A 13,175-nucleotide genomic window follows, 5' to 3' on the forward strand; every position below is an offset into this window, starting at 1 on the left:
TAATTCTCTGGTTGTGGAAGAAAAGCAAAACTTTTGACATAGCCACCTTTTAAAAATATATTTTAAAAGTGAGTAAGAGTAAAGGGATGTCAAAACAAGACAACGTTGCTTTGCATATGAATAATTATATTTGTGTTTGTTGTGGTTTTTTTAAGAAAGCAAAGAGAAAGGATACAAAAAGAAAGGTTATTCTTGCCTGGCTTCCCACTTCCCAGTTGCTATCTTATCAACAACAGTTTGTGATTCAACAGCTAGTTTTAACACACTCTCACTGAAAATAAACCAATTGTGGAATATTGAACAGTTTACTGCACAACAAAAACTAGGTTACAGTAGCTGGAAGTCTCTAACCACAACAAAAAGGTAGCTAAGCATTTTGGCACAAAAAGGTGACTTATAATGAGTCCTTTATTCTTCCACGTGTTGCCTCTCTGCAAAACCCCAAATTGCTGACCTGCATTCCCAGTTAGACTGCTCTTACTTCCTTTGTTCCTGTTGTCATTCCTTTGCCACTTAAAATCAACCAAGAGGTTTTTTTACCTATTCTAAATGGCAGGCTCCTTGCTACCTTTCCCCAGGGTGGAATGTTTAGAGCAAGTATCTCATTAGTCCAAAGTGTCTTGTAACTAAACAGATTATAGTCTTTACTATAATGTCTTAATTAAGCCTTCAATAATAATGGAATGAGAGAAAGAGTCTCAGAGCTTAATATAAATCCTGCATAGATTAAAGAACATATTTAATATTGATGTTTTCTTTTATTTAAATACTACTTCAAGGCTACAAATTATTTTGACTCCATACAGAATCGGGTGAATTGAAGTGCAGGGATTCTTTACTGTGCGAGAGCATCATATATAAAATGGTGGAAATATTCTCTCTTCAAGAACATTGATTTTTTTTAAAGGCTTACATTAAAAAGGTAAATTTAAAGAGAAGGACTTTTGATTTGATTGTTTCTAAGGATGTTGTTTCTCTTAAACTGTATTTTAGAGTTATATATAATGCTAATACAGATGTTAATATTTTATGAGATATTATTGACAGCTGCAAGAGTTTTGTACTTACATACAGCAAAGCAGTAAAGATATTTTTAAAGATAGCATGAATAGATGTAAAATTTGGGAGAAACAGAGAAAGAAAATTTAATTTCACTTGAAAACCTATCATGGCTACTTTAAGTTTATACAGTGCATTCCAAAGCAAAACTGGAAGACTGCATGTCTTTATAATGAATGTTGTCACCATAATCAGAATGTGTCATAGCAAATAGTCCACGTATGAAGACAGAAGTTTCTTGCTACAAATTTCCCAGATAAGGTAACTATTCTGGAATAAATATTCTTGAATAAATATTTCTCAAAGAAATCTTTTTTCGCACTATTTTTCTGGCCTGCTGCATTGTCATCTAAACTCAGGTACATTATAAAAGTGCAGATGAAACACACCAGAGCAATAGCAATACAATTTGGCAATACTTAACTTTCTTTGCAGTTAAATCAGCACACTCAAGAGGATACAAAATTATCCACAATTCTTTAAACAAGGTACAAGCAAAAAGTTTGTAAAATAAGAAGTCTCAAATTTCCAAAAGTGTAAGTAAATATGAGACAAGGCCATATATAACACTTGATAAAAGTGACATAGAAACAGATATGTTTTTAAATATGCAGCTGATAACAGCCTACATTTAAAAAAATAAAAGTGAGGAAAAATCTGAGACATTTAAGTTATGTAATTCTGATGTTACACTGACTTCATTTATGCATTTACATCTACATGCCCTAAGAGAATCATATATGACAAAAAAAATGCAGCAGTATATTACAAGTGTATCCACGTCTGCGTTTTAAACGTTCCTAGAGAGATCTAAATATCAGTACTGGAATAACTACTTGTATAATCTTCCCTTTATGAGGTAGAGAATGGAATGCAGAACAAAAAATTAAAGTGTCAGAGCTCTGTGAACACCTGAATGGCTAATATTGCTTAAAAAAAGTGTTGAATGTACATTTATATAATAATGTCCAATTTATCTGAGTATTTGTGTCTTGGGGAAATTAAATAATGTATATAAAATATTCTATTAGGAATACTTTGTAGACTTATAAATCTCTGCTTAGTCTTCATTTTATAATGCTTTCAACTTCTAAATTACAGACAGTACTTGACTTTTCCACTACTACAAAATATACTACTATAAGAGGTTCAATAGTAATAATGCCATTTTTGCATTTGCTCCAAATATTCATAGCTGAGTAACCAGCAAGAGTTAAATATTATTGTAATACACAGATCATAGGGCATCTAAAAGTATATATATAATCTCTGAGAACTCCAAAATTACTAACATTAGAGCATTCTGATGTTTTGCCATTTTATTTTAACTACAAAATTAAAATGTGAAATCTGTTAACTTCATATGAGTGACATTTATGTAATCCAATATTCCCTAGTATGTTCTTACTGGTGGTAGCATCCACCAGAAAAATGAGACATAGACTACTATTTATTTTAATAACTTTACTAACACTGAATGTAGTCCTGTGATATTTTATTCTTTCTACAAGTGGAACAGATCATATTATTCTAATTGGTTTTTTTCTCCTGTTTTGTACTCTTTGTTTCTCCTTCTGCCTAGTGACAATTCCTGTACCCAAACTTCAGCATTGTAAAGAGAAGGTATTATTGTTTTCTTTTCTCTAGGGAAAATAAAGACAAATATATTTGTCCTCTTAGTAGCAGTATCTTTCATTAGAGGTTACATTTTAAGCATATGATTAAAGCCATGATTTCAACTGAACTTTTAAACTTTGTTCAAAACAAAGGCTTATGTTCTGAAAAACACCTACACTGTGCCAATACTTCATTGAAGACCTCTTAATCCTACTGCTTTCATGCTATTGCTATGCTTCTACCACCAATATATGCCTCATTAATTTGACAGATACATGTTATTTTACCCAGAAAAATGTACCATGATGGGATAAAGTGCAGTTACTGTGAACTGTATCTTGCAAGATCTTATGAGCATTCTTTAGATAATCTTAAAACTTTTTGCCACCTCCTGCTTAGCAATTTTATCTCAGCTGTCTGTCATTCCTGTTTGATGAAGTTCATGTTATTTCTCTGCTGTCAAGTGCTAGCTTCAAGGTAGGAAGCATAAATGTAAAACTACTGCAGTGTTTTCCACAGAAATGATGGAAGGGGAGAGGGAAAAGAAGTATCATTGCTCTCACTGTAGAAAAACCTGCCACAGACAAAGCAATGGGCAAGTGACAAAGGGAGGATAAATCCTCAAAGAGTGTATAAAGCTATGAGCTAGAATATGCTAGCTCAAATGGGGTTTGGGGGTTTTTTTATTAATCTTTTGTTACAAAGACCTAAAAATTCTGACTTCTGCTGTACTAAAAATTTTGCATTAAGTGCCTTTAAAAATTGCAGCACATAAATTAGGGATGCATTGGCAGCTGGTGGTTCTTTCCAGAACACATGATTTTAGAATATTTTCTTAAACTCTTCCAGAGTGTAATTTCTTTAAAAGCTACATGACCTTTTGGATACTGTCATCCTACAACTCTTTAACAAAATAGATGATAAAAAATAGAACTCAGTATCAATTACCACAGAAACTAATAGAGTTTAAAAGTTCATGGAAACGCAAATAATTCATTGCTGAATTGAACAGCTGACTGAAAATTTCTGCTTGGAGCATTAGCAAGAAAAGGTAGAAGCAGCAGCTTGTTCCCTTTTCAGTTGTCTTTGGACTGCAACAAAAAGATGTAGAGCCTCATCAGTTCATACAGGAATCAGAGTTCCCAAGCACAGGTTCAATTTAACGTATTCAGATTTCAGAACATCAACTCCAGTATCAGAGTTGCTTACCCAAAACTTAGGGGTTTAATATAACTGTTCTGGGTTTTGAGGCTATTGATAAAACTGGTAAAATTTTAACACAGATGCAACTCAAGTAACTTGAGTTGGAGAGGCACCCATCTTTGGAAATGAATAGTCTCTATGGATTCATCACATCATCAATTACAGTGCAATATTAAGTCACTTCCAACAGTGCATGTATATAGCATGCATTTTGGTCAATACACAAGTCAAGTCATCTTTTGTAATTTTAAAGGGATGTGTTTTATCTCATATGAGAGACTGTTTCTTGGGAGCTAAAGAAATTAAAATTAGCAGTTATTATTTTCAGTATTTTTAAAACACTGGAGGACACTAGTTCTAATCTCCTGAATACAAAGAAAGAGTTCATAACTGAAGTCTGTCTTTTGATGGAAATTTGAAATGAACTACATCAGCTGGTATACTGATTTTTCTAATCTATTCTGAATAGCCAGAATATAATTTTCTATATCTTTGCATTAAATTTGTAATATTTTGTTGCATAATGATATGAGTTTTATGTCATATTGTAAAATGTAGTCTAACCACTGCAGTATAAAAAGGGTTTGCTTGCAGACACCATCTTCCAGCCTCCATTCAGTTAGCAACACTGCCTTTCAAAGACAATAATAATGTCATAAAGGCATTTTGATTTTACATCTACTCCAGCATTTTTGTTATCTTTTTGCTCTCTGGTAGATACTGGCTATGCTGACAATACTGCAGTTGAGTTGCATCACCTTAGTGTCAGATGTGGACATACTAGATCATAAAAGAAGAGGTTTTGACATTATTCTTACAAAAATTTAATTGGACAATAGGCTCAAACATGGTGTTGGGGAGCTAGGGACCCACATTTCACAGAGCATAGGGCATGTAACTCACACACACACTTTCACTTTTTTTCACTTTCAGGGTTGGAACCATCAGATAATTTTTTCAGCCATCTTGTGTGTGAAAAAGTAAAATAATTCAGATTTTCTGATTAAGACTAGTATGCTTTTTTTTTTTTTTGTCAAAAATATCCAGGCATTTCTTTATCAGATTTATTCAGAGAAACTTGCTTTGGCCCCTCAAAGAAAACAGTGACAGAATATACATATCTCCCTAGGTATCAAGTATGAACTCACCACCCTAGAGTCCCTTACCAGTCAAAGGAAAGACAGTCCTGTCCTGAGGGAATTAATTTCATTATAAAATAGATGTCAAAAATAAATCATAAGAATCACTCAAGATGTTCTGCTTTAAGACATGTAAAGTTAGCAAGTGAAATCCCACCAAAATCTACAGAGCCCAAACTTGACACATTAGTAAAGGAAATGCTTTCAGAAACGATGTAGTTTTTATAGACTTTTTCCTGCTTTCTTTCTGCTTCCTTCTTTTTCAAAAACTAGATGTGAGAAAGAGAATGCTAGTTAACACTTTTATGAGCTACACAGTATTTAAATGAAACAAATTATTTTCTGTAATCCCTGGATAGAAATAAGAAGGTAATTGATACTAAAACTCAGTCAACTTGTCCAAAAATTCAAATACATTCCTTTACCTTCTTTGTTTCTTTGGTGCCGGATGCCACAATAAGGAAGAATGTGAGTAAATGCCTCTCTCAGAGGAAAAAATGCTAACATCAACAGTATGTATATGTCAATAACCATTTGTAAAGAAAGAAAATATAGGGACCTCTAATCTCATCTAATCATCGTTCTGAGCAACAGTTTAATTTTTTCTCCTCTGTGTTCATAACATTTCTGATATTCACTTATCACATATGTTGTCAAATAACTATTTTTTTTCTGGCAACTGACAATTTAAAAGTATATTACAGGAAAGAGAGTCTCATTGGTTTCTATAAATTCATAAGGGCTATGAACAAGTAGGACAGTTTTAAAAGTAGATTCATGGATAATTATCATAAGCTCTAACACTCACAGTTACTTTATAGGATATTTTCGTGACAAAGTAAGTACAGAGATTGGTATAATAGTTGCATAATTTACTATTTCCCTCTTAAAAACATTAGATAAATTCTTTCTGTATTTTATGGAAACTAGTGTAGAATTGTAAGTGTTACTCAGAAAGCAAACCATGTAATAACATTGCAATACCAAAATTCAAGTTTGGAAACATAAATGTTGAAAGCAACCATAATTATAGTCTTATCAAAGTGTTATCAGATAAAATTTAGGTGCCTCTCTCTATTGTTATAAGCAAAAAAGTATACTGATTTAGGCAGCAAGAACTATTAATAGACTACACTGAACCAAAGATGGCAAGAGAAAAAAACCCAGCTGCCTCAATTTTCAGGATACCGAGTAAGACAAGAAAGGCTCTATATAGCAACAGCATTTTAAGGATGAATAAATAGCCACAAAGTTCGCTGGTTCTGCATGGAAGCTTGCAGATGGTGGATGAATTCATGTCTGTCACGTTTTCATAATACAATGACTTTTACATATTGCTGCCAGATGGAACATAGTTTTGCATCTTGATTATAAATCTCCAAGAAATACAACTTCCTTCAATATGTTCCCTGTATTTGAAACAAAAGCAAATTCAGAGACAGATTTGGGAAGCCAAAGCAGATTTAAGAAAATCTGAGAGAATATAAATTAAATCCTCAAGGGCTTCCTTGTTATAACTCAATTCAAAATAATGGAGTTAACCATGTGTTCTGTACATTTTAAGGAAAAACTCTAAAGGTATACAGACTTCTACAGGGAAAACTGCATATTCACTATCAAATGCAAAATACCTCCCAGGAAGGTCCAGACAATCTTTCAACCAGTCTTAATAGTAGTTTGGCAAAACTTTTGCATAACACTCTTCCTGCTTCAACAAAAAGAGATATCTATCCCACAAGGTCAGATCATAAAGCACAGTGCATAAAGCTTAAATGCATTTAATCATTGCTGATAATGAATATCTGTATCTATATCACAGAAGCGCCTTGCCATTCTCCTTATGTTAAATGATACCTAAACACACATAAAATCTAATTCAGATCTGTTATACCGGTCTTTATATAGATTTGATTTCTCAAACTATGAAAAAGGTACAGAATTTTTTCCTTTATATGTGTTCACCCGTCACACCTGGCTTCCTCCTGTATGTCTGGTCTTTGTTTCTAATCCTAGATGGTACTGCTAAGAAGTGAATAACTCTGATAGCAGTGGAGTGAACTATGTGACCGTAGGGAAGAATATTTTCCCATTCAATGATTTCTCACAATGATTTCTCTCTGATTTGATGACAAACTTGAGTTGACTTCTCTCAGACAGCCTCAAGCATTGTTTATATGCAGATAATTCTGTGTGTGAACCCATTAGGCTTTTATGACAGTAATAATCAAATATGATTGGAAACCTTGTGGCTTACTTGGATCCATACTTACATTGTGCTTTGTGAGGTTGGAAATGTTACTTGCTATTGCTTGTAGCCAGTCAATAGAGTCTTCAGCGGAGAGACACTGAATTATTCCACTGCAAACCCCATCCACAGCAATTACTTGGAATGCATTTTGCCTATAGACATATCATAACAGATCAGGTCAGAAGAAAATTTCATCTGTTCTAGCATATCATCCTAACAATACTTGTAGAAATGCTTTTCTTTCAACTGCAACGAAGGTCGGCCACTGAACACTGATATAATGCTGTTTTTCCTGTTTTAAAAATACCTGACATATTAAAAAGATCATGCTAAAAGGTCAATTCTGACTATATTAAGCTTCCATAAGGCTATAAAAAAATTCCAGAGACTAACTCCACAGAACTTTGACCAATAGACTGTATGACTTCAGAAGCTAAACAAGCGAAAAATCTGATGCATACCAAATACTTAATACTTTAATACAGTAGATCAAAAAGAAGAAAAGTGTGCATTGGAAATTGTAGACACCATTTGTGAATATCAGTGGATGCCAATACATTTGTCTCAACATCTTTGTTTCATTTTTCTAATACATGCTTTAAAGACAGTAAGATTCCTGTCTGGACATCCCTTGTTGGCTGCTCTCGTTTACAGAATTTTGATCCTCTTCTAAACTACTGATTGAGAGGTTGGAAAACTCAAAGTTGATCAGGTAGCATTAATGATTTTTCCAGTTGCATTTCTGAATCAAGGATCATTACCAAAACACACTGGAATGTCAAGAGACATCTAATGACAAAAGCAGTGTACACCTGGGTGCCTCTAACCCAGCACCAATCTGGGCACTTATACAATACCTGTCCTGTTTTATACACTGACTTTCCACTGCCAGGCACTGAGCAATTACAGAACAAGAGAAATTTTTCAGATGCTAAAGCAGTAGCAGACCAAATTTCTTCAGTAAATAGCCTTCTTGGCTAAAAGCCCTTGGAAGGTTCACAGGCCTCTGGCTTCAGAACCAAAAAAAAACTCAATATTAATCCATATCCCACGAAAAGAGATTACTAAACATACAGAGAATACCAAATTCCACTGCTGACATTCTGTAACAAACCCAAATGTTGATGATCAATTCATGGTTTAAGTACATCATTCATATTCTTTGAGAATGGCTCAAGCAAAGGATGTGTTATCTTCAAGGTAAAACTGAGTGTCACTGATGAAAGTTTCTGACATCTGAAGACATATCAAAGTTGTTTGTTTGGAGTTTTTTACCTCTTGAAATTTTATCCTAGTAGTATGGAATGTGAGGCTAATATCTGTCTCTACCATAATGGTCTTTGCTGCATCCGTGTCAAGTACAGGCTCTTTCTTCAGTCAGGAGAAGCAATAAAAATGAACTAGAGCATGCCTTTGCTTTGAGAGTCCCACCATGAGAACCAGCTTTTATAGGGGTATAAATCCTAACACAATCATGCAGGAATCAGCTAACTTATCGGTTTAGTTGTCTTTTCACACAAGTAGTGACTTTTGTTTAAATTCCCAAATATACTGGTAAAGTTTTGAGGAAGATTTATTTAAAGAACCTTCAAGTAATGTTGCTATCATTTATTTATTCTATGCTTTATTTTAATTAGCTATAAATATAGATATTTATTTTTTCCAGAATAAATTTCTAAATCCTTACATGAAGAACATAGCATGATGCACAAAATTGTTGATCATCTCATTCATGAAAAGTAGCATTACTTTCAGGACTCACCTTGTTCTCAGTGTATCGTAAATCAAAGCAGAAATCCAAGGAGTCTATTAATGTGTGACACGAACACAAGCACAGAAAAGCCAGTATGTTCCAGATTCAGTCCTGATGCACAAATTTCCTTTACACTACAGACACTGAATCTGATGCATTCAAGGCATCAGTCTGTTCCTACTGTTGCTAGGAATTTGATCTGTGCAGATATAAAACCACTAATCCACAATATTCTTACCCAAGAATCAATAAGCACAGACAGTAGGATACATGGTTACCTAATAAATTACTTCTGAAAGGGTCTTGGGAGTAGATATCCTTAGCCTTAAATTATTGCAATAGTATATTTTGAATGACTCTACCAGCCCAAGTCCATAATACCATGCATGCAAACCTGAAAATATACTGTATTAAATATGTTTTGTACTAAATGGAACAAACAGTAGATTAATCACTTTATAATACGTACACACACAAAAAAAAGTGGAGATCAGATGAAGACTTTTTCAACTTTCCCAAATTTTTACACATTTCAGGTTCTGTGCCTTCTGGAACTCAAAAGTTATATTTGAAATGAATAAGCTTTCCAATTTTTAACCTGAATGTCTTTTAGAATTTTGTATGAATACCCTCCAGAATTCATGTGTCTCAAGCATCCCACTGGAAAAGCTAGAATATGATTATGAGGTTCAATATTATATGTGATAATGGTACATTTCCATGCCAGCCTTTTCAAACTCTGAAATATATAAAGCCTTACATAGTGAAAACAGCTTTGTAAATACTAACTACGAAATATGTAATGAATTAGCTTCCAGTTCATGTTGCTTCCTTATATTATTGTCAATATCCTTACTTTAATGTCACTGTTTACAGCAGCATCTTTTAAAAAGTATTACCTTTCTCTTATAACCAATTCTGAGAGGTATCACATTTAAAAATGTTTACAGTAATTTAAAACAGTCTTGTAAACTGTTTTGCTAGCAAAATACAATGTTGGTTCTATGCTTTAAGAAAAATGTACTACCTCTCTCATATTTATCCTGCATTTTTGTTTAAGTACTCTTACTTCCTAACGTTCGTTAGACAGCATAGAAAGACAGAAGGAGAAAATTATCAGAGTAGTTATTCAAGGTTTAAGTATGAGTTCAGGTATAATGTTTTGTATTAATACACTTTTAAATTTATTTTCTAGAAATTTAAATTTCAGGAATATCATTACTACTTAAGAAACTTTCTCTGCAATGTACAAGTTCTATTACGTGCACTTTAAGCTTGTGTTTTATTGATGCAGAAGACTGAATTTTAAAACCTTTCATCTATGAACAGCTGAATATGTGCTCATTTTCCACATGAGTAATTCTATTCAATTCAATATCTTATCTGAAGTATACAGTAGAATGGATCTCAGATTTGACTATTATGATTTTGGGCCCTTTATGCTTCATTGTTAAACACCGAGCTGAAGGCTTTCGCAGAATTTAATAAAAACCGTGCTTCCCCTGTGATGACTATATTCTGTTCCATTTCAGTTCAGCCAATAAGCCATTGTAGCTTTTGGTTTACACCTTGACTCCCTGGGCCAGCCATTGTTCCTCAATAGAACAAGGAGCATGCAGACAAGTAAATATGATTCTGCTTTTACCAGTCAAAAGCTGCAGGCTGTTTTTAGCTTCACAAGGATCTACTGGTGAAACATATACTGCCTAACTTGCTTTAATTTCAGCTCTGTGAATAGGAAAAATGGCCGTCAGACCTAAGCAGTGTAATTCTAAGAAACAAAGCCCTTAGAAATGACGTGGTGAGAGGTTTTTGTGCAACTTTCAAGTGTTTATTGAGTATCCATGAGAAGGAAGCAGGTTGTGATAAGAAACACTAAAATTAACCCCACACAAACCCCAAACAGATGTTGAAGGCTTCTCTTTACACAGTTTCTAGGGGGGCTCATAAATCCACTCCTGTTGGTAGGTGGTGACAGTTGACTGTAGGATCCATAGAAACACTGGAAGGGTGAGCATAACAACAGAGAAAAGATACTGGGAAGGTTTTTCACAAAACAGCCTTTGCAGAAAAATTAACATAACTTTTCTGCATTAATTTTGTAATTTTACACGTTTGAATGGAGGAACAGGAAAATTGAAACTGCTGATGCCTGATGTGCCATCAGGATACAGCATAACACATTATTCTTCCCAGACTCACATATCCAAGATGGTAGACATGAAGACTATACAGAAAAGACAGTTTATTTCAATTAGTAAGACCTCAGAGCCACAAATGATAAATCCTTCGTGCTAATCTTAAGAGTTGTTATTTCTGATTGATTAGAAAAAGAAGTTACAGAGATACATGCCCTGCACCTGTACACAGCTGCCCTCCAGTTAATGACTTAGCACTGGAGCTCACAGAATATTTCAGTATGAGAACCTCATTCTTATAAATACAGATGACAAATGAATTCATAAAATATCAAGGTATTTAAAACTTTTAACAAACATGATCTTATTTATACATTTGCCTTATTGGATTTTGTAGCTACTTTCATTTCTATTTCATTGCATTATACTTGTAAAACAGTAATCATTCCAGAATATTGGTTGTCTTCCTTCCTAATTTCTCCTGATTTACTAGGATAATACTAAATTAAACAATGAAAAATTGTAAGTCTATAGGACTGTATTGCGTCTGACGGAGATAAATTTAATCTTCCTCACAGCAGCCCTCATAGTACTGTGCTTTGTATTGGCAACTAGAAAGGTATTGATTACACATCAGTGTGTTGGCTACTGTTGAGCAGTGTTCTCATGGTATTAGCACTGTCTCTCCAACATCCCCTCCTCATCAGTAGGCTGGGGATACAAGGTTGTGGGAGGGAAAATAGCCAGGACAGCTGACCCAAACTGACCAAAGGGATATATCATAACATATGACATCTGCTCAGCAATGAAAGCTACAAGAAAGGAAGAGGAGTAAGGGTATTCTTTAATTACGACACTTGTCTTCCAGAGTAACCGCTACAAGTACCAAAGCCCTACTTCCCAGGAACTGGCTGAACATCACCTGCTAATGGGAAGCAGAGAATAAACGTTTTGCTTTCTTTGCTTCCAAATGTGACCTTTGCTTTATTAAATGGCAAATGACTCATGAGGTTTTTTTCCATCTTGTCTTCTCCCCCCCTCATTCTGCTGAGGAGGGCAGTGATAGAGAAGCTTAATTGACACTTGGTATCCAGCCACGGTCAACCCACCACGACGATGCCATTAATTTAAACCTAACTATGAGCTTTGGACAGCTTTTCCAGTGATTGTAAGAGAGAATGGCAACGAAATTAAATGTTAACACATGCAAAATACAACATACAGGAAAAAATAACTTTAGCTATATGGAAAGAAAAAAAAACCCTACTGTAGCTATAAAAATGAAGGAGAGAATACAAGAGCTACTACAAACATTTATCTAAATACCATCACCTTAGTGCTCAGTGACAGTTACAAAGTAATAGGTTATTACAAAGTGTGAGATAAGAACTGACAAAAAAATACAGAACATCATTATGCCTTAACGTAAATCAGGGGGTGTCCTCCTTGCAGTCCTGATCACCTTGCCATTTAGGTGATATATTAGAATGATGAAAGAAACAGAGAACAACAGAGATAGTTAGAGCTACAGAAGAGTTTCCCAAAAGGAGATAACAGCTGTGATCCTTTAGGTTGGAAAACAGAAGACAGTCAGATGAAGTTATAAAAACATAAATCAAGATATTTCGTATTTCCCTCAATACAAGGGTCAGGGCCCACAGTCCACCCTCTTGCCCCCCACAGCAGACTGGTGGCCTGTGCATGAGGCCAGCTGTGCCATGGTGAGACTGTGGGATGTGGGATCAAGCTGCTGTGGAAGAGCTTGAGTGGGAGGCCTGTCCACCCCTACACTTGGGAGCTGCTTATCTTCTCAGGCTCTTGTTTGTGGTCCTTGTCTGAGTATGGCTCCAGCTATTCCTGTGCCTGGACATGTATCCCACTGATTTGGACCTAATCTGTAGTCTGACTTCCCAGCCTGACCTGAGCCCCACTTGACCATGATGGACTCCTCTGAAGACCATCCCTAAGCCTTTGTTCCTCCAGTGGGGGCAGTGGGTTGGGGTCCTTGTCTGCATGGA

The 13,175-nt window shown here is 34.9% G+C and overlaps 1 protein-coding gene across 2 annotated transcripts in view; it reads right to left on the reverse strand.

The window, feature by feature from the left end:
* The window catches only part of SNTG1 (syntrophin gamma 1), a 335,023-nt gene that overhangs the window by 94,912 nt on the left and 226,936 nt on the right, over positions 1-13,175 (reverse strand). For both annotated transcript variants that reach the window (XM_018080350.3, XM_018080344.3), the window contains one exon: positions 7,289-7,418. In XM_018080350.3, coding sequence (XP_017935839.1) covers positions 7,289-7,418 — 130 coding nt within the window. The remainder of the gene's footprint in view (positions 1-7,288; positions 7,419-13,175) is intronic.

This window comes from Manacus vitellinus, unplaced genomic scaffold (genome assembly GCF_001715985.3).
Source record: "Manacus vitellinus isolate BGI_N305 unplaced genomic scaffold, ASM171598v3 scaffold_1_pilon, whole genome shotgun sequence".
In the NCBI taxonomy this organism is placed as follows: Eukaryota; Metazoa; Chordata; class Aves; order Passeriformes; family Pipridae; genus Manacus; species Manacus vitellinus.